This window comes from Micrasema longulum, unplaced genomic scaffold, assembly GCF_059751315.1.
Source record: "Micrasema longulum isolate JH-2025_06_02 unplaced genomic scaffold, ASM5975131v1 h1tg001430l, whole genome shotgun sequence".
In the NCBI taxonomy this organism is placed as follows: domain Eukaryota; kingdom Metazoa; phylum Arthropoda; class Insecta; order Trichoptera; family Brachycentridae; genus Micrasema; species Micrasema longulum.
In genome coordinates this window covers 544,994-572,843 of record NW_028278616.1, presented here as the reverse complement: position 1 = coordinate 572,843, position 27,850 = coordinate 544,994, and the positions used below count along the sequence as shown (strand labels likewise).

Genomic DNA, 27,850 nt, shown 5'->3' with positions numbered 1-27,850 from the left:
GAATAAAGTTCGTCACTGAAATTGGATTATTTCTCGGAATTCGGGGGGTTTAATAAATAGACGTTATTTTAAAAATGAACATTTATTTAATGACGGGTTCAATCATATAATGATAAAAACAATTAGGTATATAGTAATTACAGGTATGTTTGGTAGGTTGTTTAAAAATACACATATATACACAACAGTTTACAGCTAAAGGACAGAAATAGTATATTTTAAGGCGAAAATCTATGAAAAACAATAACGCACACTCAATCATCACCTTTTAACTATAAAATCCACATCAAACATACATAAATCGATAACTTTATGACTTAACAGAACTCACCATTTATCGGACATATTATTTAGTACCCTAAACATTTCCCTAACCCGGTTTTCAACCATCAGTAATTTGAAAATAACAACTTCTGATGTTTCCTTTTGTTCGACGTCACTTAAAATATGCAAACAGTGTTACAATGGTTCAATAAATAATTACGTTAAATATAATCTAATGTATAGCTTCACAGTCGATAAAAAAGCTATCCATTTAACACCTAACATACATTAGCTTTAGAAACTACATGGAGTAGACAAATTCTCTTTGTATGGTATTTTACTAGACATATCGAAATACGATGAAGCGAATGTAAAACAAAATAGCTGACGAAGAAAAGTGCAGAATACAATCAGATTAATGTTATATTAAGTAGTATATCAAATTCGACACCCGGGGATTAAAATTTTACTATTTTACACATTTATAAAACGAATAAACATTTCATTATAAACAATGAATAAATTTACATTGAGGCTGACATAACTTTATGCTTCTTTTAAGACTTATTGTATTTATAAAAACAATATAAACGGTTTCATATTACTCTATGCTATATGACTCCCAAAATGAAAGTAAAAAATTCAATGGAAATGATTTTTTACTGTAGATTAAGTAATGATTCAATCCCATTGTTTTGTTTGCGTGAGTATTTTTACGGATTAATAAATGTAAACTTTCTAATTAGAGTTTTATATAAAAATCTAATCATCTAAAAAATATCAATTGCACAGGCTTGAAACTACGTTACCAAACGTATTTATTAATTTTATTTCCACGATTCTATAAAATTTAATTATCAATCAGAATTCACGATTTTAATCATGGTTTAAATGCAGAATCTAACATAAATATTAAGTAACAAAATTTCATTTATTGTATTTGGTATTGCGTTAGTATAATATGAACAGTGTTAAAATGGTCATTTTCTATTCGAATTAACGATGCTTTAAAGCCATTTTTATATATTTATTGGTGTGTTCTTATAGGTCGACCATATCGATAATCTTATATGAATGTGGACGCAATATCTAATTTGCGAAAAATTTATTCAACAATAAATTTTGAATTTGATGAATGAACTCAATCATCTACACAAATACTTTTTTTTTGCTAAAATTGTTTTAAAAAAAACGCAACTTTAGTTGCGATAGTGAGTTTTCAGCTAAAGTCGAATACAGGTAAAAATTTAATTAAATCCATGCAATCAAAACACAATAAATGTTTCATGATTAAATTCAGAGCTATACATAACAATTTTAAATGTTTATTTTGAAACTGTAAATACAACAAACAATATTTACTTTTTTTTAACTACAACATTCATAAAATTTTCTAGGAAAATTGTGATCGTAAATTTCATGTTTATTTATTTTTTATATTGATAACTTAAAAAGTCAATTGATTGATGTGAATTAAAATACTGACTTACTTAAAATATGTAATATGATTAAATAACATGTTAATTATTCCAAATGAAAATAATGTTTATTAAACTCTACATGATTATATTTAATGTACATGATTTTATGTAAGGGTATGTAGTCAGTAAAGTTTTTAAGAGATTTAAAGCGTAGCATTCAAAAAAACATTCAACACAAATTTTCTTGTGCAAAAATGACATTAAAAATAACTGTACAATGCGTAGAATTAGTTAGCTTTTTGAAAATATATTTTTTTTTAAAACTGGATAAAAACTTTTCAGTTAAAAATAAATGTCATACGAATGTTCAAAAATTAAAAGAATAATGTGCAGGTTGATTAAATTACATTTTTATAAATTATAAGAGATTCCCTGTAAGGAATTTTCAAAATTGTTGAAATAAAACAGTTTAAAAAGTTAAAGTTAGTAAAGTATACCTTGATAAAAAATCTTGTGTAGCTTCGAAACCGGTCGGCAAAAAATAAATTAAAAAAGTGGGTAAAACAAAGTTGTTTAATTTGAATTATAATGAGTAACCACAAAGTTAGTGATTCAAATATAAATTGTAAAATAGTTTTTATCGGCTGCCCAAACGAAAAATGATAAAAATATTACATAGATGCAATACTACATTCTAAATTAAGTAATGAGGTTATTAGATGTTTTATTATTTTATTTAAATGTAAGCATGAGGATCAAAAACTTTAAGGCAATAATAGAAAAGATTGTAACAAAAAATGCCAAAAACTACATTCTTTTTTTTATTGGGCAGCTAAGACTCAAAGCGGTGGAACTCGGAAGTAAAATATAACATACAAAACGTTCTGTATTAAAAATTGTGACATTAATATCTGGAAATAATAATATTCATTTGTTATAACAATCAGTAAACGATAAAAATACAATGTCACAAATGAAATATTATTAGGTACGACTAAAACTAATGTAAACCGTTTTAAATGGCTAATACGTATTTACAATAAACATCCGATTATAATATCACATTCATAAAACAAAATCATATTTCAGGGATGGTTTGTATTTACAATGAAGCCTAGATTATGTTTATATTTTACCAAAATGGCAGACATCATAGCACAGCAACAATTAAACTAATAATTGCAAAACTATAATCATATTGTGTAACCCAGTCAGTTTCATACAAATAACACTGTTTAGAACTACATACAGTTAGCAGTTCTCTAATGGTACTAAATCATAATGTTTTAGAATGCCCAGAAGCTTTCTTTGTGCTGATGGTTGAAAGTTATAGCGATACCAAAATGCACAAACGAAATTATTTAACACTGCATTGTTTATAATAACGCGATATGTTTTAACGTAGATGGCAAAAACATCTAGAGTGGAAGCTGCCAATGTTTTTGAAACAACAATTTTTGCTAACGCGCTAACCAAACTATTTTTGAAAAGTGATTTATCTAATCTTTTTCTTGTTCAATTTGGCTAGCTTTCGTCTTTTCTGTATCATATCATACAGAGCCTCCATACCTTCGTGGAGACCGTCTCCTGTGATGGCGCAAGCCGGTTGCACGTGCCAGCAATGCGCTATGCCGTCCTTGGACCCGTGAGCGCTACCTCCTAACTCGTGCAGTCCCAGTAGCTTCTCCAGCTCCTTGGGTTCTCTGGCGTCGGGCAAATCCTGCTTGTTTGCCAGAACAAGAATTGGGACGCCGGAATTGTCAGGGGACTTGGCAGTTCTGATCAACTCCATTTTGGCTTCTTCCATTCTCTCCACGTCTACTGAATCTAGTACGAACACTATTCCGTCGGTGCATCTCGTATAGGACTTCCAAAGAGGTCTGAGTTTCTCCTGTCCTCCGACGTCCCACACGAGGAAATTGATACCTTTCGCTTTTCCTACTGTACCCTTGATCTTCTCGCAATTGAAACCTATAGTAGGGACCGTGTTCAGATACTGATCGAACTTCAGCCTGTAAAGAGCCGTTGTTTTCCCCGCGGAGTCTAGTCCGAGCATGACAATGTGGAGGGTGCCCTGCGTCGAGGGCAGGGCGTCGAGCAAACTTGAGTTTTTGCCCATATTAGCACCCATCATTCAATAACAGTTTTCTGCTATACTATCTTCACTCGGTTCTATTCGATTTACGTTCGTGTCATGTCGAAGGGCGAGCCGAGGAAGGGGAACTCCTCTATTTCTCTACCGGATGTTGCCCATCTGTTTGCACTTGTCTCTGGACCGACGGAGCACGGGTTCCGGCAGCCGAAGGGACGGCAGCCACATATCTGGAAACAGAAAAGTGTTGTCATTATCTTTGTGAGTCGCCGGTGATACGAGAGGGGGGTTGATAGAACCGTATGAATACGACAGATAGATAAGCAATATCGATATCCGATAAAGATAGGAACCGAATGTCATCATTCAAAAAACCTTTTTAAACAGCGCAGCGGGTTAAAGATTTCATAATACGGTGTCCGTAAATGATAGAGTAAAACAAATTTAGGGGCCTCTTGTATAATCCCTAATATCCTGGACGTCTCGTGTATATACAATGACGTGCCCATTAGAACAATGTGCGTGTTGGTCCATTAAAACAAAAACTAAAGCCCGAGGCACCCAAGAAACAACAGGATGCTATAATTTAATAGTAATAAGGGGGACATCGTTATTCATCTAGTTTAGAGCCTGATATAATGTTGCGAGGATGCACGAGTGTCGTATCATTTGGGTTATCGAACAATTAGACTAATACTTATGGAAAAGAAATCAAGGACACAGTTGCTATATAATGTTAATAAAGGCAAACAAACTAGCAAACTTTCCCGAGTTTTATCAGTGTTTAAAAAATACTCGATTACCTTATACGACATAGAAGAAAAATCGTTCATAAATAAACAAATGCGATTTCGGCACCGACAAACAAGATATTTATATAACACATTTTTAAATACGGTACTTTAATTATAGGCGGGCGTTAATTATAAATACGTTTTAAAGGTGAAACGATTACCCGTGTTGAGGTACGTGAGCTATAAAAATAGATTGCGATAATGTTACACCATAAGTCATAAAGCTATTATTTTGGCTTTATTAGCAATTGCATCATTGTTTAGTTTTTATGTTTTCTCTGTAGACGCTTGTCAAAATGATGGAGCTGCAAACTATACAGAAATGTAATTAACTCTTGATTCTGATACATAAATTAATACGTTAACAGAAAAATGCTGCTATTTCATATATCTGTACCTTAAAGCTGAAAGGCTGTAAGTCACATTTTTTTGCAAAATTGAGTTATGTATGTTATTTTGTTCATATATTCGGATTCTGTTAATGCTAAAAACATTAGTCCTTCGCTATACCACTACTGAAATAGCTTGTTCTATAACACCAGTAACTGTTCAGTAATAATACTCACGCTTTCAACAATAGTCAACGGTTTGCTGGTATTGAAGCAGTGGATACCGAATAAATTCCACAATTTTTATAACAAACTACATCTGACGCAGCGGGGGATTTTGCACAAGATTAAGTCTTTTTGTCATAATCAACCGTACTTAACAATTATGTCATTTCTTTTGCTCTTAATTTCATTATTTTACTTTGCCTTTTTTCACATACTGTTTACTTTCTATTACTGTTTTATTGCTATAATGTGTAAAGTGGCCACTTAAACCAGGCAATGACAGGTCATAGGCCCTGTAAATGCCTAGACTAGAATATAAATATTTAATATTTACTCGTACTAGCAAACAATACGAAAAAACGTAATTAATATTTATAGATAATAAATTACGTACACTATTAATGAAAATGACCATGAAAAGGTTTTTTGGCCAAGTTGTTTCAATATATTTTGATAATCGATTATATTTTTCAAAAAACTTCACTGCTCTGAGGAGATGCGTGATCGTAGACAGGAGAGGTAATATTAAAATAATAATTTAAAAACGATTTCGTTGTAATTCATACGCAAAAGAAGAAAGAATATTCAAATTTAACTATTTTGCCCTATATTTTCAACCGGAAACATAGTTTAAATCAGGTTAATTCCCTATATTTTACTCAAATTGGGATTTCGCGTGTTTATTATGGTAAAAACCTCTTTCAATTTGAATTATTTCTAAAAAAACGCACAGCCTTATTTTGCCAGAATCCATGTCATGATTAAAAAATATATTTACATATAAATCAACATATTACAACAGAGATGAAGAACATTTAAGAGAAGGTAATAAAGAAGTCTAGGCATCTACAGGGCTTATGACCTGCCAATGGCCGGTTTAAGTGGCCACTTTACACACTGTGTAACATTCACCATTCTGCCCATATTTGAACATCCACATTCCTTCAATTCTTTCATCTGTTGATATTTGTTAAGTTAAAGAGGTGAAACCTTTATTTATGCGGGTGAGATTCATAAATAAAGGTTTTAGCTCTTTAACTTCACAAACATCAACAGATGAAAGAATTAAAGGAATATATATGTTCAAATATGGGCAGAATGGTGAATGTTACTCAGTGTGTAATGTGGCCACTTAAACCAGCCATTGACAGGTCATAAGCCCTGTAGATGCCTAGACTTCCTTCTCTCAAATGTTCTTCATCTCTGTTGTAATATGTTAATATAAACAGCTCCCCAGGGAGTTGAATCCAGTCCTTGTCTGCAAAAATTTGGACAAACTCAAAATATTGTTGAAAAATACATATCTTAAGCACATTTATTTTTTCTAAATTTAATTATTTGTGATCCTATGAATCCACCTAATAGGAGTATTTCAATTTTGGAGGCAATTTTCAACGAGTTGTAAATAACTCACTATTATAAAATAGGAATCAAGATGTGGTTGAGTAGGGTTCGAAACTCGAACCTCTGCCACGTGACACTAGCCACGGACGACAACCCAGCTTAACAAAAATATAATATAGAAGAAGCTTTGTAAAAAATATTATGTAGCATGTACAGCCTACAAAAATATTAAAATTTGTCTATATAATTTACAATAATATTAAATATTATTAATCTCTAGCTTCATTAGTGTATAGATAATAGATATGGTTTCTAGTGGCAGCATTCGGAATTATTCGGAATCCATTCGACAAACCTCGGCATTTTATTGGTCAAAACACGTGGAATTTGCGCTATGCGATTGCCCAAGGGCTAAACTAACTGTTTATACCTGTTGTAATATTCTCGCACGAGTTTGTGTACCCAGTGAGTTGAGCTGGATAAGGTAAGTCGAGGCACGGCGAAGAAACGACACGCTAAGATGCATCATAACATTGCAATCCAGGAGTTGAAGAAAATCCTTTTTGACTTGCTGCGAGATGTTTTGGTATCCCCATTACCCGAGGGGAGGTCGAAATACTAGGTCACATAATAAAAACATTCCTTAGATAACATGTTTTGTATCACGAATCGCACAGATCCATGATAATAGTATTTAATTGTCATCTGTAATTTTGAATTATTAATTACAAGGATTTTTTTAGGAATGATTGAGAATACTTTGATTATGCATTGATCGTTCAGCCAAACGCATTGTGCTCCGGAGCGAAATTTATGTATAAATCGTATAATACTAAGTATAGTACAAATTAATTACATTCCTAGGAGTTATTAAAATTTAATTCGGGACTTAAATAATAAAAGCATTTAAATAAAAAAAACACGTATTCAGAACAAAGAAACAAAACAAGTTTAACATCTTTATAACTAAATATGTCACAACAATATATAAAACAAAAAACTTAACAAAAAAATAAAAATGCTTTCAAGAATGGAGGATGAAAAACAACTTTAGATTAATTAGTTTTTTTAAAATTATTTTAACATATGTACGTATCTTTTGATATATACATATGTTTTTTTAGTACAAGATCAATACCAATCTCTAGTACCAATCTCTTTTTTTGACCAGTCTGTTTTTTGCCTGGCTGGAAGATATTGCTTTTAGCAATAAGTCCTCCAAAGTACTTATTTTTTGTACTTGAAGTATTAAATAAATAAATACATCTAGGACTAAGGGAGATAAGGTAGAAATTTATTCGGTAATTTCGGCCAAGTGCCAAAAAAATTGAATGAGTATTTTACTTACAAGAAACAAAGGATGTCAAACATGTTTCATTCCCTGGGCCGTGATTACAAATGCTATCATCATCGGTATTATATCGAGACAGTATAAAATAAAATTGATATTTATGTACGAAAATGTGTATACGTGTATGAAGATTTAAAGTATCTTCGTTGTGTAACCTGTAATTGAACACGTTTAGATAAAAAAACATGCTACCTTATTATTATCATACAGAAAACTTTATTTTACTTTGTAGTTAAAATTTAAGATAAATTTTAATTTTCCATCAGAATATGTACCCTAGAAGCGATTACTTTTGGATCAAATACAAAGGTACTGACAACTGAGCAGAATAAAGCCAGGGTAACGAGTGAGTCTAAGCAAAAAATCACTGAATAAAACTGTGAAGAAACGAAATGAGAAATACCTATCTAGAATCGAAACACAACCGGGCAGAAATACCAAAAGAATAAAACAGAAAACACTAATTAAAAAGCAAAATACTAACAGAAACAACCAAACCAAGCTGATAACCTTGAATATGATAAAAATGGGAAATATTTTAAATATAAATAAGAGATACGCTGATTATTGAGTGATATGTTCAATCCTGATTTCTCGTTGTTGCTAAGAAAAAATGTTTGCTATTCATTTGAATCCATGACAGCTGAAATCATGTCGTAAGTTGGTTCAGATCCTTGGTAAAATTTTATGTAAGCTCTGACAATGACCCAACGTCAACTTTCAGCCTTCTATTATTCGTTTTTTAATCTGATGTTTTATATCTAGGAGGTCGCGTGAGTAATAACGACCCACGATAACAAAAATTCGTGCTCTTTCCATACCTGATATACGAAGATAGGATAAAAGCAGTAATCATGTCAGAATTACCGTGTTTGTTAACGGTATGGTCAGAGTTCAAATGAGGGACATCGGTATCCGGCGACGGAAGTACATGAAGGATGTAATTGTTCACAAAACTCGATATCGGCAACCGGAAACAATTTATTTCCGCCACATATTCGTCCTGAATATTTTATAATCACCTGTATCATGAATCTTATCAAAAAATCTGCTGTATAATAGCTTTTGTGATAAAAAATAGCTTTCCGTGTTCGGGCGTTTTACGAATACGGTACTTCGTGTGGAATAGAACCAGAATCCTGGATGAGTGCTTTCGACTCGACGGATCCTCTCAAGTAAAACTCCTTAATATGGAAATCGAGTGGAGATAAGTCCGCCTCCTAGTGTAGTGTTTGTGGCGTCCGCCTGCATATTTGAGATCCCGGGATCGACTCCTGGGACGATTGACATGAAGTATTGATTAAAAAGATGGCTCTACACTGCAATATTTTATGTTCGTATGGCTGATCACCTTAACTTCATGAAACAGATCGTCATGGTCGTAGAACAACGACGCATGTGATTTTCTTAAACTTCACATGAGAGCAGTTTAATATTTTTTTAAATACTTCATGCCGCAACTCTAACTCAAGTACAAAAGTATATCCTTTGATACTAGGGTTAGTGACAGGTAATTTTTTTTTAAACCTGGAATATAAAGCCTTTATATAACCTTTTCACGGTCTAATATAAAAGAAAGTCAAGGTCGCATTTTTCGCACATCCGTGACGATCCGTCGTTGTTTTACGATCAAGACGAGATGGTCAATATATGCCGCGTTTGCTGTACCGATGCAGTGCCCTATGCGCCTTATTTATACTTTTACATTGTTTGTATTCTTTTTTTATACAGAATAATGTTCCCTCACTGGGGTGTCACGTGAAGAGGGAAATATTTTACAAAATGTGAAACATGCCTTGAATTAGCTATTTAACCAAGTTGACATAAAAATAACAATAAAAAAACGTAATTAATCCAATTAACCTAATTATCATTAACGTAATAAAAATTATAAACTAAAATAATCATAAAAAACATAACTAATTTATATGGACCGATAGAAAAAAATTCATTAACAGTACACACATTTTACCTGTTTGGTTTGATCCACTCATCGATCCGTGTGCAACCCACCTCCACTATCCATTTCTTAATAGCAATTTTATATTGTGAGAACTTACTAATTGTCCTTATGGATAATGGAAGTAGATTGTACACTTTAACCGAGTAGTAGGCCAATCCTCTTTGACCGAAGGTTGTACTAATTTTTTTGCAGCATCAGGGTGGAGTATCTAGTAACTCTTGTATTTGTAACGGAAGGTAGAGAATAATGTTTACGTGCGTATAGTAACAAAGCTAATAACATATATACAATAAATCTCATAACTCGACGACCGTTTTTAAGAATTTAAGAAGGAACTATGACGCACGGAAGAGTTGTACAATTGTACGTAGGTTTAACTTGTTTCATATGATCCAGAGACCAATGAGAGGTGTCGGATGTTGGCCAACAAAGGCCCGCGTAAATGAATTATGCCTCTTTTCTGGACCGTCAGAACCGGATGCCCCGCTTGGACAAACAATCTAAGCGATCAATAATACAGCCAGCAAATAATATTTAGTAGCTACCTGTGGGCATATTTTACATAATTAGTTATACAAATCCTGCGCACGACCACACTCTAGCCCACTAACTTACTCCGGCATCTGACAACAATGCAGTTCACGAAACTATAAACAAAATTTACTCAATTATGTTCCGTAATATCAAGATGGCGTTGAAGAGTGAATTTACGGGAGCAATTGCAAACATTTCAAATTTCGAACAAATTGCAGTAAAAAGGTGCGATCATTCAATTGGATACTTTTAAAGTTGTTTTTCACTTATTTATCCGACCCAATGTAAATGAAACATTCATCCAGTTTTTTGCGACTTTTTTCGAGTAAATTTTAACTATTTTTACAAAGAAAAAAGAAACCCATGTGAAAACCGACTTCTTTCGTTAAATTGTAAATACCGGAGATGATAAGAGAGTCAAAATTAAGATTTGAAGCACAAACATTGTGATTTTCCAAAGAAACTGCCGTGTTCTGAAAACGGTCGACATATTAAATTTATTTGAGAGATTTTGCACAATATAAATACGGAGTTAAATTATTTGATGAGAGATTAAGTGATATTAGATTGTAGAAATAGTCGACATAAATTTCACATACGAAAATATAATACTTTTGTATAAAATGTTGAATTACCTCTATAACATAACACAGTGAAAATAAAATCATACAAATATTATTTTCAAATGGGAAATTCTGAGCTGACTATTATAAAACAGTAATAAATTATCATCTTTACCGTCCCCCTGTTATATGTGAAAGTCGGTAGTTATAAGTTTTTCTCAAATCTTAACTTTATAAATATGTTTAATTTATTACGTCTACCTATCTATATTTTGTTTTAAACAGATTTAACATATGTGCAGACGATTACAATACATCTATGTAATACAAAGCATGGGCCATAAATCTCCAAGAAAACAATGGTTATTTATTTGTATGCACGAGGTATGTAAGAGATTTATTATTTATACTTGTAATAAACAATTACATTTTAATTATTATTTTTTAAATTCGGTTATTTTAAACAGTACATATTATTATACACCCATAATATTTCATTCTTTTGACATATTAGAACAGAGATGAAGAACATTTAAGAGAAGGTCATATAGAAGTCCAGGCATCTACAGGGCTTATGACCTGTCAATGGCTGGTTTAAGTGGCCACTTTACACACTGTGTAACATTCACCATTCTGCCTATATTTGAACATCTATATTCCTTCAATTCTTTCATCTGTTACATAAAATAATATTTTCAGGCGTTGCCTAGTATGTAGGTGAAATAATTCAATTGGATGAATCTCACCCGCATAAATAAAGGTTTCAGCTCTTTAACTTCACAAACATCAACAGATGAAAGAATTGAAGGAATATAGATGTTCAAATATAGGCAGAATGGAGAATGTTACACAATGTGTAAAGTGGCCACTTAAACCAGCCATTGACAGGTCATAAGCCCTGTAGATGCCTGGACCTTCTATATTACCTTTTTTAAATGTTCTTCATCTCTGTTTTAATATATTAATATAAACAGCTCCCCAGGGAGTTGAATCCAGTCCTTGTCTACAAAAATTTGGACAAACTCAAAATATTGTTCATTCTTTTGAGTCTGTCCGAATGCTTGTAAAACGGGAATTAAACCTTCTTAAAATTAAAGATGAAGATAGGAATATCTTAACTTTACCTTCCCGGCGATGCGTATGTAGCTAGTACACATTGCATCTAATAATTTTATCTTATAATATGAAAAATTCTGATTCCCGTATTCCTCCGTTATACATTTACGTATCGGTTAAAATATTTATTAAATTATTAATACTTATTGGCAACAGAAAAAACATTTTATCACAAATCAGAGATAAATCACCAACACAACAGAACGTTTACCATTGTGTCATATATCGCGAAGTAAGCAATAAGAGTACCGAATATACAATTGTTTCACTTACGTCTCACTCTCGATACTACAGGTATATTTGGGAGCGGGAGAGGCAATTTCACGCGTCGAACGAGCGAACGTCAAAGTTGCAGGTATTTCTGTCAGACGCCAGCTGGCCAGTTAGTATTAGTAGCTCTACGGATTTCTCTAGGAGCGATTCTTTTGCTTGCACTATGAGCATGAACTTATGGGTTTTTCGTGTTTTTCGCAATTAAATTTTAAATATTATCCCAAAAACGTAGGTAATATTTTTTATTTCGAATATCTCAACCAAGATTAAGAAATTATTTAGGAATGTGGAAATCGAGACTAATTAGAAACAATAGAAATAAACAAAAATGTCGCCCAAGGGGAAGCGAAAAATAATGATTTGACTAGATATAAAACTTCTGAAAATTAGTAAATGTGAAAATCACAAACATTAGGCAGAATGGTGAATGATACACAGTGTGTAAATCACTTAAACGAGCCACTGACACGTCATAAGCTCTGTAAATGCTTAAATTTTCACATTCTCCAATTATTTTTTCATATCGTCGGGTGAGTTATCTATAAAAAAAACATTTAATTCGTCTGTGTTCAGATATTGATCACTTAAGATAAAACCATAATACTTATTATGTTTTTCAAATATCTTTCGATACCCACCTGTTCATATTGTTATTTCTGACACGTCTATCTGGAACACGTAAACTACGTTGAATAATAAATAATTTACACTGACAATATGATTGCAAGTCCTAATAATCATCGAAATGCACACAGCAAACGAATAAACTGATTGTCGTGATTAAAGAGTCGTGATGACATCATTTCAGTGCGAGGAAACATGACGTCTGGCGGTCTGGCCCCCAATCACGTGGTTCGTTAATTTATAATTATAGCAGCATTGTACGCTATACTGAAATCACCATAAATGAATCTTGATTAGTTGCAACACAAACATTATACATTGATGTGCTGTGTTTATTGTGTATTATCCGCTGACCATGGCGGGATGCGCAACTCTTAAGTTTTTTCATCATGTATGTATTATTATAATTTTTATTCTACTTTTTACAGCGCACGAGTTAACTGAATAAACACAACTAAACAAGAATTTTCAAGTAAACAAACCAGGAGAATAGTCTATTTCCACATATCATCTTAATCTAAACGGCACGGAAAATTAAAGTGGATTGACACTTATTAAATTCGTTAGTACCTATTTAAATTTGATAATATTTATGTTTTTCGTTTTTTTCATAAAACTCTATAGTTAATGACTTCAGTTAAAATATTAATAAGAACGCCTTGAATAATCTTTATATATATAATTCTTCTGTACGAGTGATGTCATTGAACTCCTCCTACACGGCTTAACCAATATACGTGCGGCTTTCGGAGAAATATAGAAATATTTTTGCGCTGTGCGTGTTCGTAGATATTAAAATCTTCAATCTAATGTGTTAATAAAAGTATGGAGCTTAAATGTTTTATTCTTCGATCTTCCAGGGTTGCATTTACAAAAAAAGGAAAAATGTATTTTAGCGAATAAAAAAGTTTGTTTTTGAATGTTTACAAACAACATACATTTTTTAAAGATCTCAATCAGACTCTTTTCTTAAATTCCTTATAATTTCTACCCATTTATTTATTTTTACTGGTATTTTGGCAATGCTAAAATATTTTTTATTCAATACATTAAAAAAATCCTATTCCTACATAAGTCCACCCCTCTGTTGGTGAGAAGACCGGAGTTAGACGTTTGCAAAAAGAATGCCATATTTAAAAAAAAAAAATTTATGTTTTAGAATTGAACCATGAAAAAGTACCTAGGTACCTACTTAAATTCAATATTTGAATATTAACATTTTTTTAGTTTTGGAATTCAATCATAAACAAGTATCTACATACCAACTTATCAATGAATGAATATATTTTCTAAGGTAATAGCAGGCAAACCAACGTTCGGGCAGGACAACGTCTGTCGGGTCCGCTAGTACTATATTATTTAAAAAAAAAAGAATATTATCGTTCTTATAATTTACCAAAATATTTCAATTTTGGTGACTATTTTTTATTTATTTGCAACAGGCCAGGAGGTCCATTTATAATGGTGAATTGCATTACAGAACATCCAGGCTTGAGAAAAATCACATTTAGTTTTTGTGTTCTCACCGGGAATTGAACCCGGAACCTTCCGTGTGTGAGTCAAGCGTCTTGAGCACTACACCACGGAGGCCACCAACGATTTTCAATGAGTTGTAAATAACTCACTACTAGAAAATAGACATCAAGTTGGGGAGTGGGGTTCGAACCTCGGACCTCTGATCCGTGAGTCCGCAACACTAGCCACGGGACCATAACCCGAATCAAATAACATTGTAAAACCTCACCAAAGAGGTTTTAATGATTATTTTTTATCAAAATCATTACTTTAAGTTTGGCGAAAAAAAATTTTTACTGCTGTAATACCATTGGTATGTTTATTAATAAAAATATATTGGTTAGGCTTTATCGTGCAGTATTCATAAATTATAGCAATAGAGTATTTCTTACATATCGATTGGGCACTCTGAAACAAGAACAATTAACGGTTCGGTGTCCAAATTCACACCACAAAACATTATAGTAATAAAATTAATAAAAAAAGGCCCAAAAAATCAGGCCTTGTTCAGAATAATGGCTTTTAACCTCTAAACTAGAGCCGAGCTACGAAAAACAATATCACGCTTTAAAAGTTGAATAGTCGGTGCATATTGAAAATGATATCACGTCAGCGTTCAAGTAACACGTATCGAATAACAGGCCGGCAAAATACTGGCTAAAAACATACTCTTGGTATTTTTTCCGTCCAGATGTCGTATACACACAACCAGTCCCTGTAGATTGCTGTTGCCGACTCCATCAAGTGGCACGTCAAAAAAACAATAAATGCGCGATGTTGGCAGTTCGCCATCGATCATAGATTTCTTGATATCGCCATTGTTTCAACTCTCCTCTGTTACAACTCTCCTCTGTTACAACTCTCCTCGGTTTCCCCTACTGTTTCTTCATGTACACAAGTGTTGTGATTGGCTTCGGCCGTAAATCTAATAAATAAAATAAATGAAGCTACTAAGGCATATTTTTAAATTACTGTTTTTAACAACACAACGTTCAACACCTGCCCAAATGATGGGCGCTGCAATGTTGTTTGGAACGTAGTAACAGTAAGAAGTGCCGAAGACGCACCCCCTTAGTGTGTTTGCGGTCTGGTCCAGATAGTTCTAGTTCCTATATTTAAAAAAATAAAACAAACAACAGAGACACGCTAATGGTAAATATTCGCTAAAGTGCCATAATCCTGGGAGAAAATACAAGAATACGTTTATATAAAGAAAGGTGAAACCGCGCATTATCTAAAGAATTCATTTTGATTGTAGAGGGATCAACGCAATTGAATAAATCTTGAGTATTTATTTTGAATTGATAATCTTGTTACGTTAATCGCTTATTTAAAGACATATTATGTACACTGACATACGAGGCGGTTGAATGAATTGAACCAATATTTGCAAAACATCGCATTGTGCTCTTATCAATAGCAAATAAGGTTGAATATTTGAACCAAAGTGACGTCATTTAGTGCATGTTGTATTTATACCGTCACCTTGACTCTGAATGCACACAATTAAACATTTACGGAGAGCGAAAATAAATCGAATAAAAATAATAAGTTTCAACGGATGTTCTTAGTTCAGTAGGTAATCGGTAGTAGACAGAGGGCACAATTGGGCTGTAGTCCCGTGGCAAGTGTCGCGAACTCACGGATCAGAGGTCCAAGGATCAAACCCCACTCTACCATAATTTAAATCTCACAACTACTACTACTATCTCGCCAGGGGTAAGCAGAGAGGATGGACCGCCACACACGTCTATCCTGACATGCCCTTCGGTTGTGTCTGCTTTTGACATGCCTAGATTTCAGATTTTGGTTTGTCTGATCATGCCACGTCTTTCTTGATCGTCCTCGCTATATAAAATTATCTGTTTTACCGTTCTTTCGTTATCCATTCGTTATCGATTTTATGAATTACACCAGTGTTAAATTAGCACTCTCGCCTGATTTCATCATTCGTAACCCTGTCACATATTCGTCTAACAGATCGCATTTTGACCGCGTTTACTCTGCTTTCATCCTTCCTCTGCCAATTCCACTTTCCACTTTCATATATAAGTGATGGGACTAAAACTCCGCTGTTCACTGCCAGTCTTGCTTCGATTGACACACATTTATTAGCAATCACTGTGATAAGTGCGCCGTTCATTTTGTTGCCCGCCATCACCCTCCTTTCAATAATTTAATTCCCATTAAGTAGTATTTGTAACTCGTTAAAAACTGGCCCCGAAACTGAAAAATTTGGATAAATTCATAGTAAAAATTTTAAAAAGTAGCCATCGAGTTAAAACACTCTTCTAGGGTTATGGTCCTATTTCGTACGCAGAACTGTATTCTTCGTACGCCTAGACACGGAGAAGGCATTCTACACGGCATGTTTAACACAATATTACAGAGTACAACACACAACACATTTGATTGAATCTTTTGGTTTTAGTCTAAATTTATTACCACTTCGGCAGACATTTAATCAATATGTATAGTTTTACTTAACTTCTTTACAAACTTACATGTTTACCTTCTTTCTCACTTTGTTGACTTATGTATACTATTTAATAAGTAAATAAATAAATAGATCTACGTAAACACTATAAGAAGATCTAGAAGATACCCGTAATCATTTCAATGGCGTTATTATTCTGAGTTATCTTTACAAATACTCTTTCTAAAATTATAGCACAATACAAAGGTATTCTTCGCTTTGGCACAATTCAGATCACCATAAAGGACTTTCTGCTTTGTGGTCCTGTTGTTGAAGAGACGGGGAAAAAAAGGTTTTTGGGCCTTCTGGATGGGCAGATGATTTGGGTTCCGAAATCTCTACACGCACCTGCGAAATGCAACCAACTGGTAACTACCAGGGGTTCAGAACCAAAGATTCAAAATCAATAACAAAGGGCGAGAAGCAGATTATTTTATTTTTTAAAACATTTTTTTTATTACGGTTATTAGCATAAATACGATTTTGCTTTTATATTCGCTTCCCGATTTCCTTGATATTCGATCCGTTTAAAACCAGTACTTACAGAAGAGTTCTAAAAAAGTTACTTTCAAAAATAGATAAAATAATTGACATTTATAAAGTAATGGGTAAAATAATCGATATACATTAAAGTAAAAATCATGAAAAATGATTAAATTAAATTAAGTTTACTAAATGTTATCAAATATTTGTAAATAACCACTTACCGACTTTTATATATCTACCGGTTTCGAGACGTACCCGTATCTTCGTCAGGACACCAGTTAAACAAACAAAGTTGTTGGACAAAAATATAAAACTAACACATATTCAACAACCGTTATATACAAATATTTGATAAAATTTAGCTAAATGTTTGACTACAAAGTTAATGCTTTAAATAATTATAATTAATTAATTTTCTTATTACGATGCTGTGTATTATCTGATATAAATCTATGTACGTATTTCCTATTTTTATTCGTTCTTGTTATATAGTTTTTTTTAAATGTTTTATTATATACGCCTAGAGGGCCTTTCCTTTTTGTCCATTTAATAAATCGAAGAAAACACTCGGTAGTCAGATGGCAGAAGGAACCATCTGTATTTCTGAAAATGTTCAGGAGAGCTGAAATAAGACCTTAATTTTATCTACAAACTACAATCATTTTGTGTTCTGTCCAGTTTTTCATAATTAACTACCCTTTTAAATATTGAGGTCGTTTTTTTGCTTTTGATGTGTATTTACTGAAATATTTATTGAAACTGTTGAAAACCAAAAAACTGAAAAAAATACACATGGTCCCTTCTGCTATCTGACTACCGCGTTGTTTTGTACATCTGATATAGCGTAACCACTGGTTCTGTACCCCTTCATTCATGATATCTTTAAATATTTCGGGATAACTTCTGATGTAAAACGAGACGAGCAGGTAAAAAGAAAACGAAAAATAATAACGACAACGGCGCATGCCTCCTGATATATGATGCGAACGCTTCGAATAATCATAATTGAGACGGACACGCGCACTACAAACCATGAATAAAAGCTCATTTTTAAAACACGCCATCATCCGTGATTATAAGCATTTGACTTCTAACTCTCCTTACAAGAACGTGATTTTTTTTAAAAGAAAAAGACATATTCGAGTTGTTGTTTACTCAAACATTTCAATTTTCAGACCATTCCCTAAAAGTCGTTAATATCTAGTGCTGGAAAAATGGGAAACGAGTTGTAGTAGAGTGGGATTTGAGTCTATGACCTTTAATCCCGGAGTCCACAACACTAATAATAATAATAATAATAATATTTGGCTGATTTATATAGCGCCAAATTGTAAAAAATCACCTCAAGGGCGCTTTACAATTGTATATCTAAACTTAAGTGATATATTATATTTCCAGATTTAAAATTAAGGGTATGATAGTTTAAAGAAGTGGGATTTTAGTTGGGATCTGAACTGACTTATTGAACTGAACTGACTTACCACGGGACCAAAAACCAACTAGTAATTAATTTATGTACTCGTACTTGCATTGTATAATTTAATTCTAACATAGGATCTGGATTTAGTTTAGATTATAAAAAATCCACAGTAGCGTTGTCATAAATGAATTTTACTAATCAAATGTATCTAAAATCAACTCAGGCATTTTGGAGTGCTTCAATAACAGCCCATTTTCAACTGAATCAAACGCTTTTCGATAGTCGATAAAATCTAAATGTAGTGTTATGTTGTATCCAGTTGACTTTTCTATGAGTAGTCGAATTGATTGGATGTGGTCTTTAGTCCCAAAGCCTTTGCGAAAGCCTGCTTGTTCTACAGGTTGATAAGAATCAAGTTTTTGTGTCAATCGGTTAGTTAGATTTGTTGTTAATAATTTATAAAGGTGTGACAGTAGACTGATTGGTCTATAATTTTCGAGATTGTCACTGTCGCTTTTTTTTAATTGATAATTTAATTTCAGCATTTTGCCAATCGTCGGGTATTTTTTCCTCTTCTAAACATTTATCAAGTAATATTTTTATGGCTTATGTTAGCTTTCTACCACCTAATTTAACATGATCTAAGGATTGACGAGGACACAAAAACTGATAAAATCAAAATAGAGAAAGGTGTCAGACAAGGGGACACAATATCGCCAAAGCTCTTTATGCTCTTTACCTTAGAGGATGTATTTAAAACTCTAAATTGGGAAAATAAGGGTGTAAAGATCGATAGCATGTACTTGAGTCACCTCAGATTCGCGGATAATATAATAGTCATAAGTAAATACATGGATGAACTAGGCGAAATGATTATGGAACTACGTGAGGCTACATAAATTATTGGTTTGGAAATGAATATTCATAAAACAAAGATTATGAGTCCAACAGGACGAGACATTTTTATTAACAATAATAAAATCGAAGTGGTTGATGAATACATATATCTAGGACACAAAGTCAAACTTGGTTAAGATAATCAGACAGCGAGTTACCAAGAAGAATAGGGCTAAGTTGGGCTGCTTTCGGCAAACTAAAATATATTTTTGAAAATAAAGAAGTACCTATATGCTTAAAAAGACAAGTATATGAATCATGCATATTGCCGGTGACAACATACGGACTAGAAACCATGTCTGTAACACAAAAAAGTAGCCAGAAATTAAAATGCACGCAACGATCCATGGAAAGACAAATGCTCGGTGTATGTCTAAGAGACAGAGTAATAAACAAAGAAATAAGGCGCCGAACCGGAGTCGTGGATATCATGGATCGTGCAGCGAAATTGAAATGGCAGTGGGCAGGACACTTGGCGAAGCAAAATGATGGCAGGTGGACAGACACCCAGAATAATATAGTGGAGACCATGGGCAAACAAAAGAAGTGTTGGAAGGCCACAGAAAAGATGGGTCGACGACATTGCCTCTATTGCCAGTAAAATGGGGATGATGAAAGCGGGTGATAGAAAGGAATAGAGACGTGTGGATGAGGCCTTTATCCAGCAGTGGAGAGAATAAGGCTGAAGAAGAAGAAGAAAAAAGATAGAAAATAGTTTTGAATGTTAATTTCATCATCATATGACTATCCATTTTTCCGCACTCGATGAGCCCCAAATGCAGCTTTATCTAGATCATCTTATCACATGAGGTTAAGGTGATCAGTGTCAAGCTTCAGACTAATCCGGGGTTGTGAAATACCGCAATGTTCTACCATTTTTAAAACAAGTATTTTACGTCGACCCTGCCAGAAGTCTAATCTGGTTATCTGAAATATTGCACTACTAACCTGACTTATCTACTGCGGTATATTTCCTTTTTCGAAATTTTTACCCGGGAGAAGCCGTTGAGTCAAAACTGCTGGATGGTTAAAGATATATAGTTATATATAGTTGGATAATTTATAAAGCGCCATTTTTGTGAAAATCACCTCAAGGGCGCTGTACAATCAATAAATATCCCAGTACGTCTTGCAGCTACAGAGCGCATGGACGGTTGGGATTCTAGTTCCTCGTTTTCAATTAAGATCAATCAAAAATTATAATAGATAGGAGCTAGATTACAGGACGTCTTGCAGCTACAGAGCGCATAGACAGTTAGAAATTTAGCCCCCATTTACACATTTTAAAAATTGACAAATAAATTTAGTGTATTACAAAATAATAATAATATGAATAGTAAAAAGGAGTAAGATTACAACACGCCTTGCTGCTACTAAGCGCATAGACGATTGGAATTCTAGACCCCGTTTACAAAATTAAGGTATTTTAAAGTTGATATATTAAAGCTAGATAACCAATCATCGTGCAGCTACAAAGCGCATGGATGAAAGGAATTCCAGCAAAGTTAAAACAATATCAATAAATTTATAAAAAATAGAGTATAGTAGTAAATTGGTCAAGTGTTCATACCAAGAAGTAAGCAATAAAAAACTAAATAAATCAAACACTGTTTCAACTCCATGGTTAACAAAGGGAGATAGATGTCCGAAGAGAAGCTTTTGTAGACAGTAGGTAGATATCGTCGCCATGTGGCCCGCTGGCTAGTAGATAGTTTCTAGTAGATACTGCTTCTTAGCCATAAGTTTGTCATCGTACCGTACTTAAAATTTATATTAATTACTATAAATCATGACATGTGCGCTGGAACCTCATTTTACACGGTTTTGAAATAAAACGGTTCAAAACATAAATAAAATTTTACTATTCGTTATTGGAATACTCTATATCGCCTTTTACTTACTTGGCGTATAATACGAGTATATTATTATGTATGATGGGGAGTAATCATTGTCATGATTTTTTAAGTTCTGATGTCATGTTACATTTAAGAAAAAAACAGGTACAGTAAATAGCAAACAGATTTTTTTTTAAATGTCAAATTGCTTTTTACACAAAGAAACCTGTCCAGCAAACCAAACGGTACTGTGTGGAACATATTCCCAGAGAAAAGACGTTCCCGTGTATATCAATGATATTCTAATCCTGTTTTTATTTTCTTTCTGTATATTTTTGACAATATTTTGAGTTTGTCCAAATGTTTGTAGACTTTGTAGAATGAAATAAATATGGATGTAAGAACATAGGCAAAATGGTGAATGTTACGCAGTGTGTAAATTGGCCACTTAAACCAGCCAATGACAGGTCATAAGCCCTGTAAATGCCTAGAATTCCATATTTTTTTCTCTAAAATGTTCTCTATCCCTGTTATATTATTGAATTTATTTTTGTAAATTTTTGGGTCATTAGTCTGAGTTTTTTTTCTCTTGTTTTTTTTTTCTTTTAATTTTGTGAAATTTTCCTTTTGCTTATCAACTAAAATAACTTATGTATTTCTTAATAAATTCGTTTCTACGTAGGTTAGGTTTGTATATATGGATATGCTATAATTTCACATAGAGTAATAAAAAATGGATTGCCAACGCTTGGACGTTGAAGTCTTTGTGGGCATTTGTTCCCAAATTTCCCTTTGGACTGAATTTGAGTATGTATTTTTTTGTAATGCGTATTTTTTTGTTAAGAGTATTGTTGTTTTTTGCAAAAGTTGTGATATATTGTAGTTTGAAAAAAAACTAAATATTTTATCTATTTTAAATGTTGGTATTCGTGATTTTAGCGTGTTTTTTAGAATTCTGTGCAGGTATACCTATAAACGAAGGTCAGGTAATAATGACACCATTGGAGCTTATAAAAGCATCATAAATTTTTATTAATAGGCTATTATTTCTCTACAAATATATTTAAACGAAATTATTTATTTGGTTATTTTTGATTTTTTCCCTAAAAAACGCTATCTTTTTACCGCAATTAAACATATTAAAAAATCCGAGAAAAGTAGTTCGATCCCGGTCTAATTAAACCAGTCTGAAGATGCCTATTAGAGGGGGGCTAATTTGTCAAATAGTGGAAGTGTACCAAGTATTTTTAAATTAATAATTTATATGTTAATATAAGTTATTACATCATTACAATGGAATTCCATCAATAATTGTCAATAAATAATTTAAATAAAAAATAAAAAAAATTAAAAAACGGACTAATTAACTTTACCCCATTTTCATCTCTAACAGTCAAGTTCGTTGGCCCTATTAGCGAGGCGACTACAAATTACCAAGACATAAATGCTAAGGTACTATTTATAACCAGACTATAGGCACATAAAAGGTCACATCAAAAGTTAAGTTCTATCCCCTGAACCCCGAGTAAACAAAACTCAATTAAATTTTATCAAACTTAGATCGCTTTTAGAGATTCTTTTGTTTATTTGAAAAATAAAATGAAAATTAAACAACGAAGCACCGGACTTAGAAATTACTTGATATTTTTGAGAAGTTAAGATTCGTGAAAATTAATTATAACTTTAACGAAAATTTTAATCAATGAAAACTTTTTTATTTGCAAACAAAGCACAAGTATAAAACTTTTAAGTTGGTTTATTCGAGGCTTCTTTGGGTCTTATAAATATGACGTACTAAAAATAAACGTAAAAATAGATAAATAAAGATCCAGCAACAATTTTCCACTTCTTAATCCAAATTCACAAATAAAACAAAATTAACATTTGTAAGAAAATTTTTATATTCCATAGCAATAAAAATAATATCTACCTGCAGAAGTTTAAATTGTGCAAAAAAATCGCTTCCTGACTTAAAAACTGCAACTTTTTAGATGTAATGTAAATTTAATGTGGTATCACATGATTTGGAAATTTTGTATTGAGTAAATAGTAATAAAGAGTTAGCCTGTAGATAGACCTTTTATTATTTTTAAATTAAGTATAATGTACTGCACCCTTGAAGTGATTACTCACGAAAACGGCGCTATAAAAGTTGTCGAAATTTATTATTATTATTATTAGCACGTCCTGCAGCCACGGATCGCATTGACGGTTGGGATTCTAGTGCCTCGTTTCCAATCATGATATATTCCAATAGCAGATAGGAGCCAGATTACAGCATCTACAGAACGCATGGATGGTAAAAAATCTAGCCTCCATTTACATAAAAACAGAGACGATGGAAATAACTTTGATAGATATCTCAACCGAGGTGAGCATATTATGCAGAGCTTACGTCCTATCATTGGCTGGTTCAAGTGATCACTTTACACACTGTAACATTCATCATTCTACTTAATGTTTGTAAATTCTCCATACATGCAAGGTGATTTTTTACTACCACAAAAAAAAATATTGACGAATTTGTTTTTTTTACTAATGAGAGGTATAAAAATAAGCAGAAGGAAGCATGGAAATTTTTGGTTTTTAGGAAAATTTTAGAAGAATCTTTGATTTGAATTTTTTTTACAATATGCATAAGAGGTAAAACAGAGTATTAAAAAAATAAAGGATAATTACATATCAATGAAAAACATATTAATAGTAAACAAAAAAATCCCACAAAGGCATAGCCTGTTCGTGGGTATACGAGAAAATGTTAATGAATTTTTGCTCCTATAATAAATAGACAGTTATAATATTTTCGTGTAACATAAGAAAGTGAAAATAAAATATTCTGTTGAAGATAATATGGTATTTTTATTTATAGTAATAAAAAAAGGAAATAAAAAATATGAAAAAAACCATAAAAATATTCCTTATTATTAAAGGGCAACAAAATATATCATAGAAAAAAAGAGTTCATATCTTTAGTTTGAATCCAGGATAGTGCGTTTTTTTTTAAAGAAGGAAAATTTTGAAAGTTTGGAATTAATGAAATATTATCAGTAAAAAAAGAATTTAAAATTTTTGGACCTATAAAATATGCAAATATGAAATCAAATGATGTTTAAATTTCAATGTACTTACTTACTTTTGTCTACGTCAACATTCTTCAAATAACCTATTATAGATGGGATTATATGAGTTGTCAAGGCAACATCGCTCGACGGGTGGTGGGGTTGTAATTTTAAGCGCCATTTGTTCACTCGAGCTTAACTGCGAACGACGAGAGAAACAAAACAATTTCCATTGCATAATCTGTCAGCTGAGCTTTCCCGCAGATTGGACGACCGGCGACAATGTACGTTAAACCGCAAGCCGGTCGTCTAAGTATCGAGTTTGTGCCGAGCTATCTGGCGGTTAAAGTTTACCGGCATTGAACAAGCGGGGCTTAAAGGTGTACCACCCTCCCGAGACACATTAAGTGGAGTCAACGAAGTTGTAGCTGAGCTGTCACGCCTGCGATATTAAAATGGATAAGCACGGGCATGTTGTGTCCTTGGGGTTCACTCCCAGAGGACGAGAATATGCGAGTATAATGTACGTTATTCCATATGTGACCTAAATATGCCTTTTTAGATTTGTAAAACGCGAAGACATAGAATTAAGAATAGTCCAGAAGGAGCGTATAATCATATTTGAATACATCGGACTGTGTCCAATAATTCCCCCACTATGCTCTACTTTCGCCGCGCGCATTCGCGAGGTCGCAGCGTAATGTTGCTTGATGGGAAAAAAAATCATAACACAAATATAAAGTTTAAAAAAAGCAATCTGTTAATTTCTCTAAAATTTTATTTTGGACGCGGAAATATTGATTGACACAACATAGTAGATAAGTAAAGGGTCATTTGATAGGAGAATTGAATGAATGAACTTTAAACTTAAAATATCAAACAAATTTTATTTTACATAAAACGGATATTTTTATATCATGTTAAATAATATTTGATGTTTTGAAGATAATGTCAGTCAAATGTCCACCACAGAGTTGTTTAATCCGAGATACAATTTTTATTAATTCTTTCATTAGATGAGCAAAGTATGGTAAAAAAAATTACTACCCTGGCAACACTAACGAAATTTCCATTTTGTTTCTTCGACAATCTGACAGATGGAAAAATAATTCAATTTTTAAGTAACGCATTGACTATTCTTTATTCTATGCGCGAAGAGTTTAACTATAATTTACGGCGTGAAATGCGGGTATGGATATTGAAATTCAGAAATTGGGAAAAAATAGGCGAAAAGGAGCTAGAGCATTAAAGGTAAATACGTTTCGACATAATATATAAATAATTATATACAAACATACGACAATGGGAAACAGCCTGTTATGCATTTGTATTTGTAGATATTCGGTGTGTTTTTTTAATAAAAATATTTTTTAAATCCACGAACTGTAAAAATACTTCAAATGAAACACACGGACAAACCTAAACTAAGCAATATGGTATTTTAAAAATCAAAAACATTTTTTCGCTTTGTGGTATGGCATTTTACACTTATTTATAAATCTGTATAAAACCACTAAACTTTTGAGTTATGCGTCGACCGGTTTCGAGGTAACTTCCTCACCATACAATATTTTATATTAAAAATAGCAACACGATTAATTCTAAAGTTACTTCAAGTAAAGGGCCCCGTTATCAGCCAATGAAACCTAATACTGGAAGAAATTAAACAAAATCAGCCTTTTGAATACGTGTCACCATTGTTGACAACAGGGCCTGCAATTAATATAATAATGATTATTTTAAGGATTATTTCGTAGGTAAGTTCCGTATTGAATGAATTTCAGTACCTACAATAGAAACCATTATGACGTGAAATCGGTGGTGGTTGTGTCATCCATCAACCTGACAGGTGAGCAATCGACAGGAGGATTAATAATAATATTACGGAAGCATTTGTGTGATGTGATGGAGTTGGGCATCCTAAACACGAATGGAGTATCGTGAGAGTATGCGGCAATTAAATACAGTAATCAGTGATTGAAATCGATGGAGCTGAAATATAGGTTAAAGGTTGGAAGACGTGAGATTTGAGGAGATAAAATGAGGTTACAATTTATTGCAATCAATAAAAATATGTTTACAAAGCGGACTATTGATCATTGAATAAAGATGACGCAGACGGTTCTAGAGAAGGAACGTGGTACTAATTTATCAAGTATTTTTTTAAAAAGGGAACCAAGCTGTTCTATCTTCCCTATCTGAACATTGTATCAATGCAATGTCTACTTAGAATAAAATAAATGTACTTAAAATATAATACCTGTTGGATTTTTTATTAAGGACTTTCAATAATTTATGATTTTATCTTGTATTGCACACTGAATTTGCGCCTATGTTCAAAGTGAATTCAGTCGTCGTATAAAGAAGAGCGAAGCCGTTCGCGGCCTCTTTCTGCAAATTCTCTCATCAGTCTAAAGTTCCTCGATATTAAACGATTATCGGCTCACGCAAAGTTAGCCACCATTTTAATTGATTATACTAGTAGTAGTATTTATTTAGTTAAGTAATTCGGAAAATTAAAACGATCGGTCTATTTTTTAAAATTTTTATTTTATTTCGTTTGTTTCATTCACATAAAATTAAAATTTTGCATACGGTTATAAATAAAGGGATCATAATAAAAATAAAAAAAAATATTGAAATACAAAAAAAAAAAAATTCAGAGAAAACATTAATTAATAATATTATATTTCAAAATGCTTTTCTGCTATTTATATTCCCCCTTAATAGGAAAACCCAACCCCTTCCACCCCACATTACCTTCACCCTTCCACCCGACCCTATCAGTACCTAAGTATTAATCTGTGCATGTATTTTAGTTTAGTTTATATTTACACCTGAGTATGGGTAATACTGATTACCTGAAACTAGTCGTGTTATAATATTGTAAACTCTTGTGTGGTAAATTTACAAAGTAAATAAATCCATCTTTGTAAAATAATAAAATCGTATAACGCCTTTAGGAAAGTTTTATTTTTATAATAATCCAATATTTCATGTGCACCTTGCCTGAATCGAGAGCCTAGGAGCTCAACTACGAGGCGATTCCACTCGATTTTATTTTTATGGTATTCAACCCGAGAGGTAGCCATTGAGTAAAAACGGTCTACCAGGAATCCCGTTATATTTCACACTCAGAACTGTAAACTCTATAAATCCCAAAACTTTTACATTTCCCTTAAAACGTTCTCCATCTCTGTTGTAATTTGTTAATCTTAATGACCCCCTAAGGGGTGTATTCCACTATTTTCTCAACAAACATTTGGAAA

General features: G+C 32.7%; 1 protein-coding gene across 2 annotated transcripts in view; it reads right to left on the bottom strand.

Moving 5' to 3' along the window:
* Window positions 1–66: 66 nt before the first annotated feature.
* Window positions 67–27,850, bottom strand: part of Arl4 (ADP ribosylation factor-like 4) — a 212,177-nt gene continuing 184,393 nt past the window's right edge. For both annotated transcript variants that reach the window (XM_088235728.1, XM_088235727.1), the window contains one exon: window positions 67–4,007. In XM_088235728.1, the coding sequence (XP_088091854.1) occupies window positions 3,181–3,819 (639 nt within the window). In that variant the 5' untranslated portion in view covers window positions 3,820–4,007 and the 3' untranslated portion in view covers window positions 67–3,180. The remainder of the gene's footprint in view (window positions 4,008–27,850) is intronic.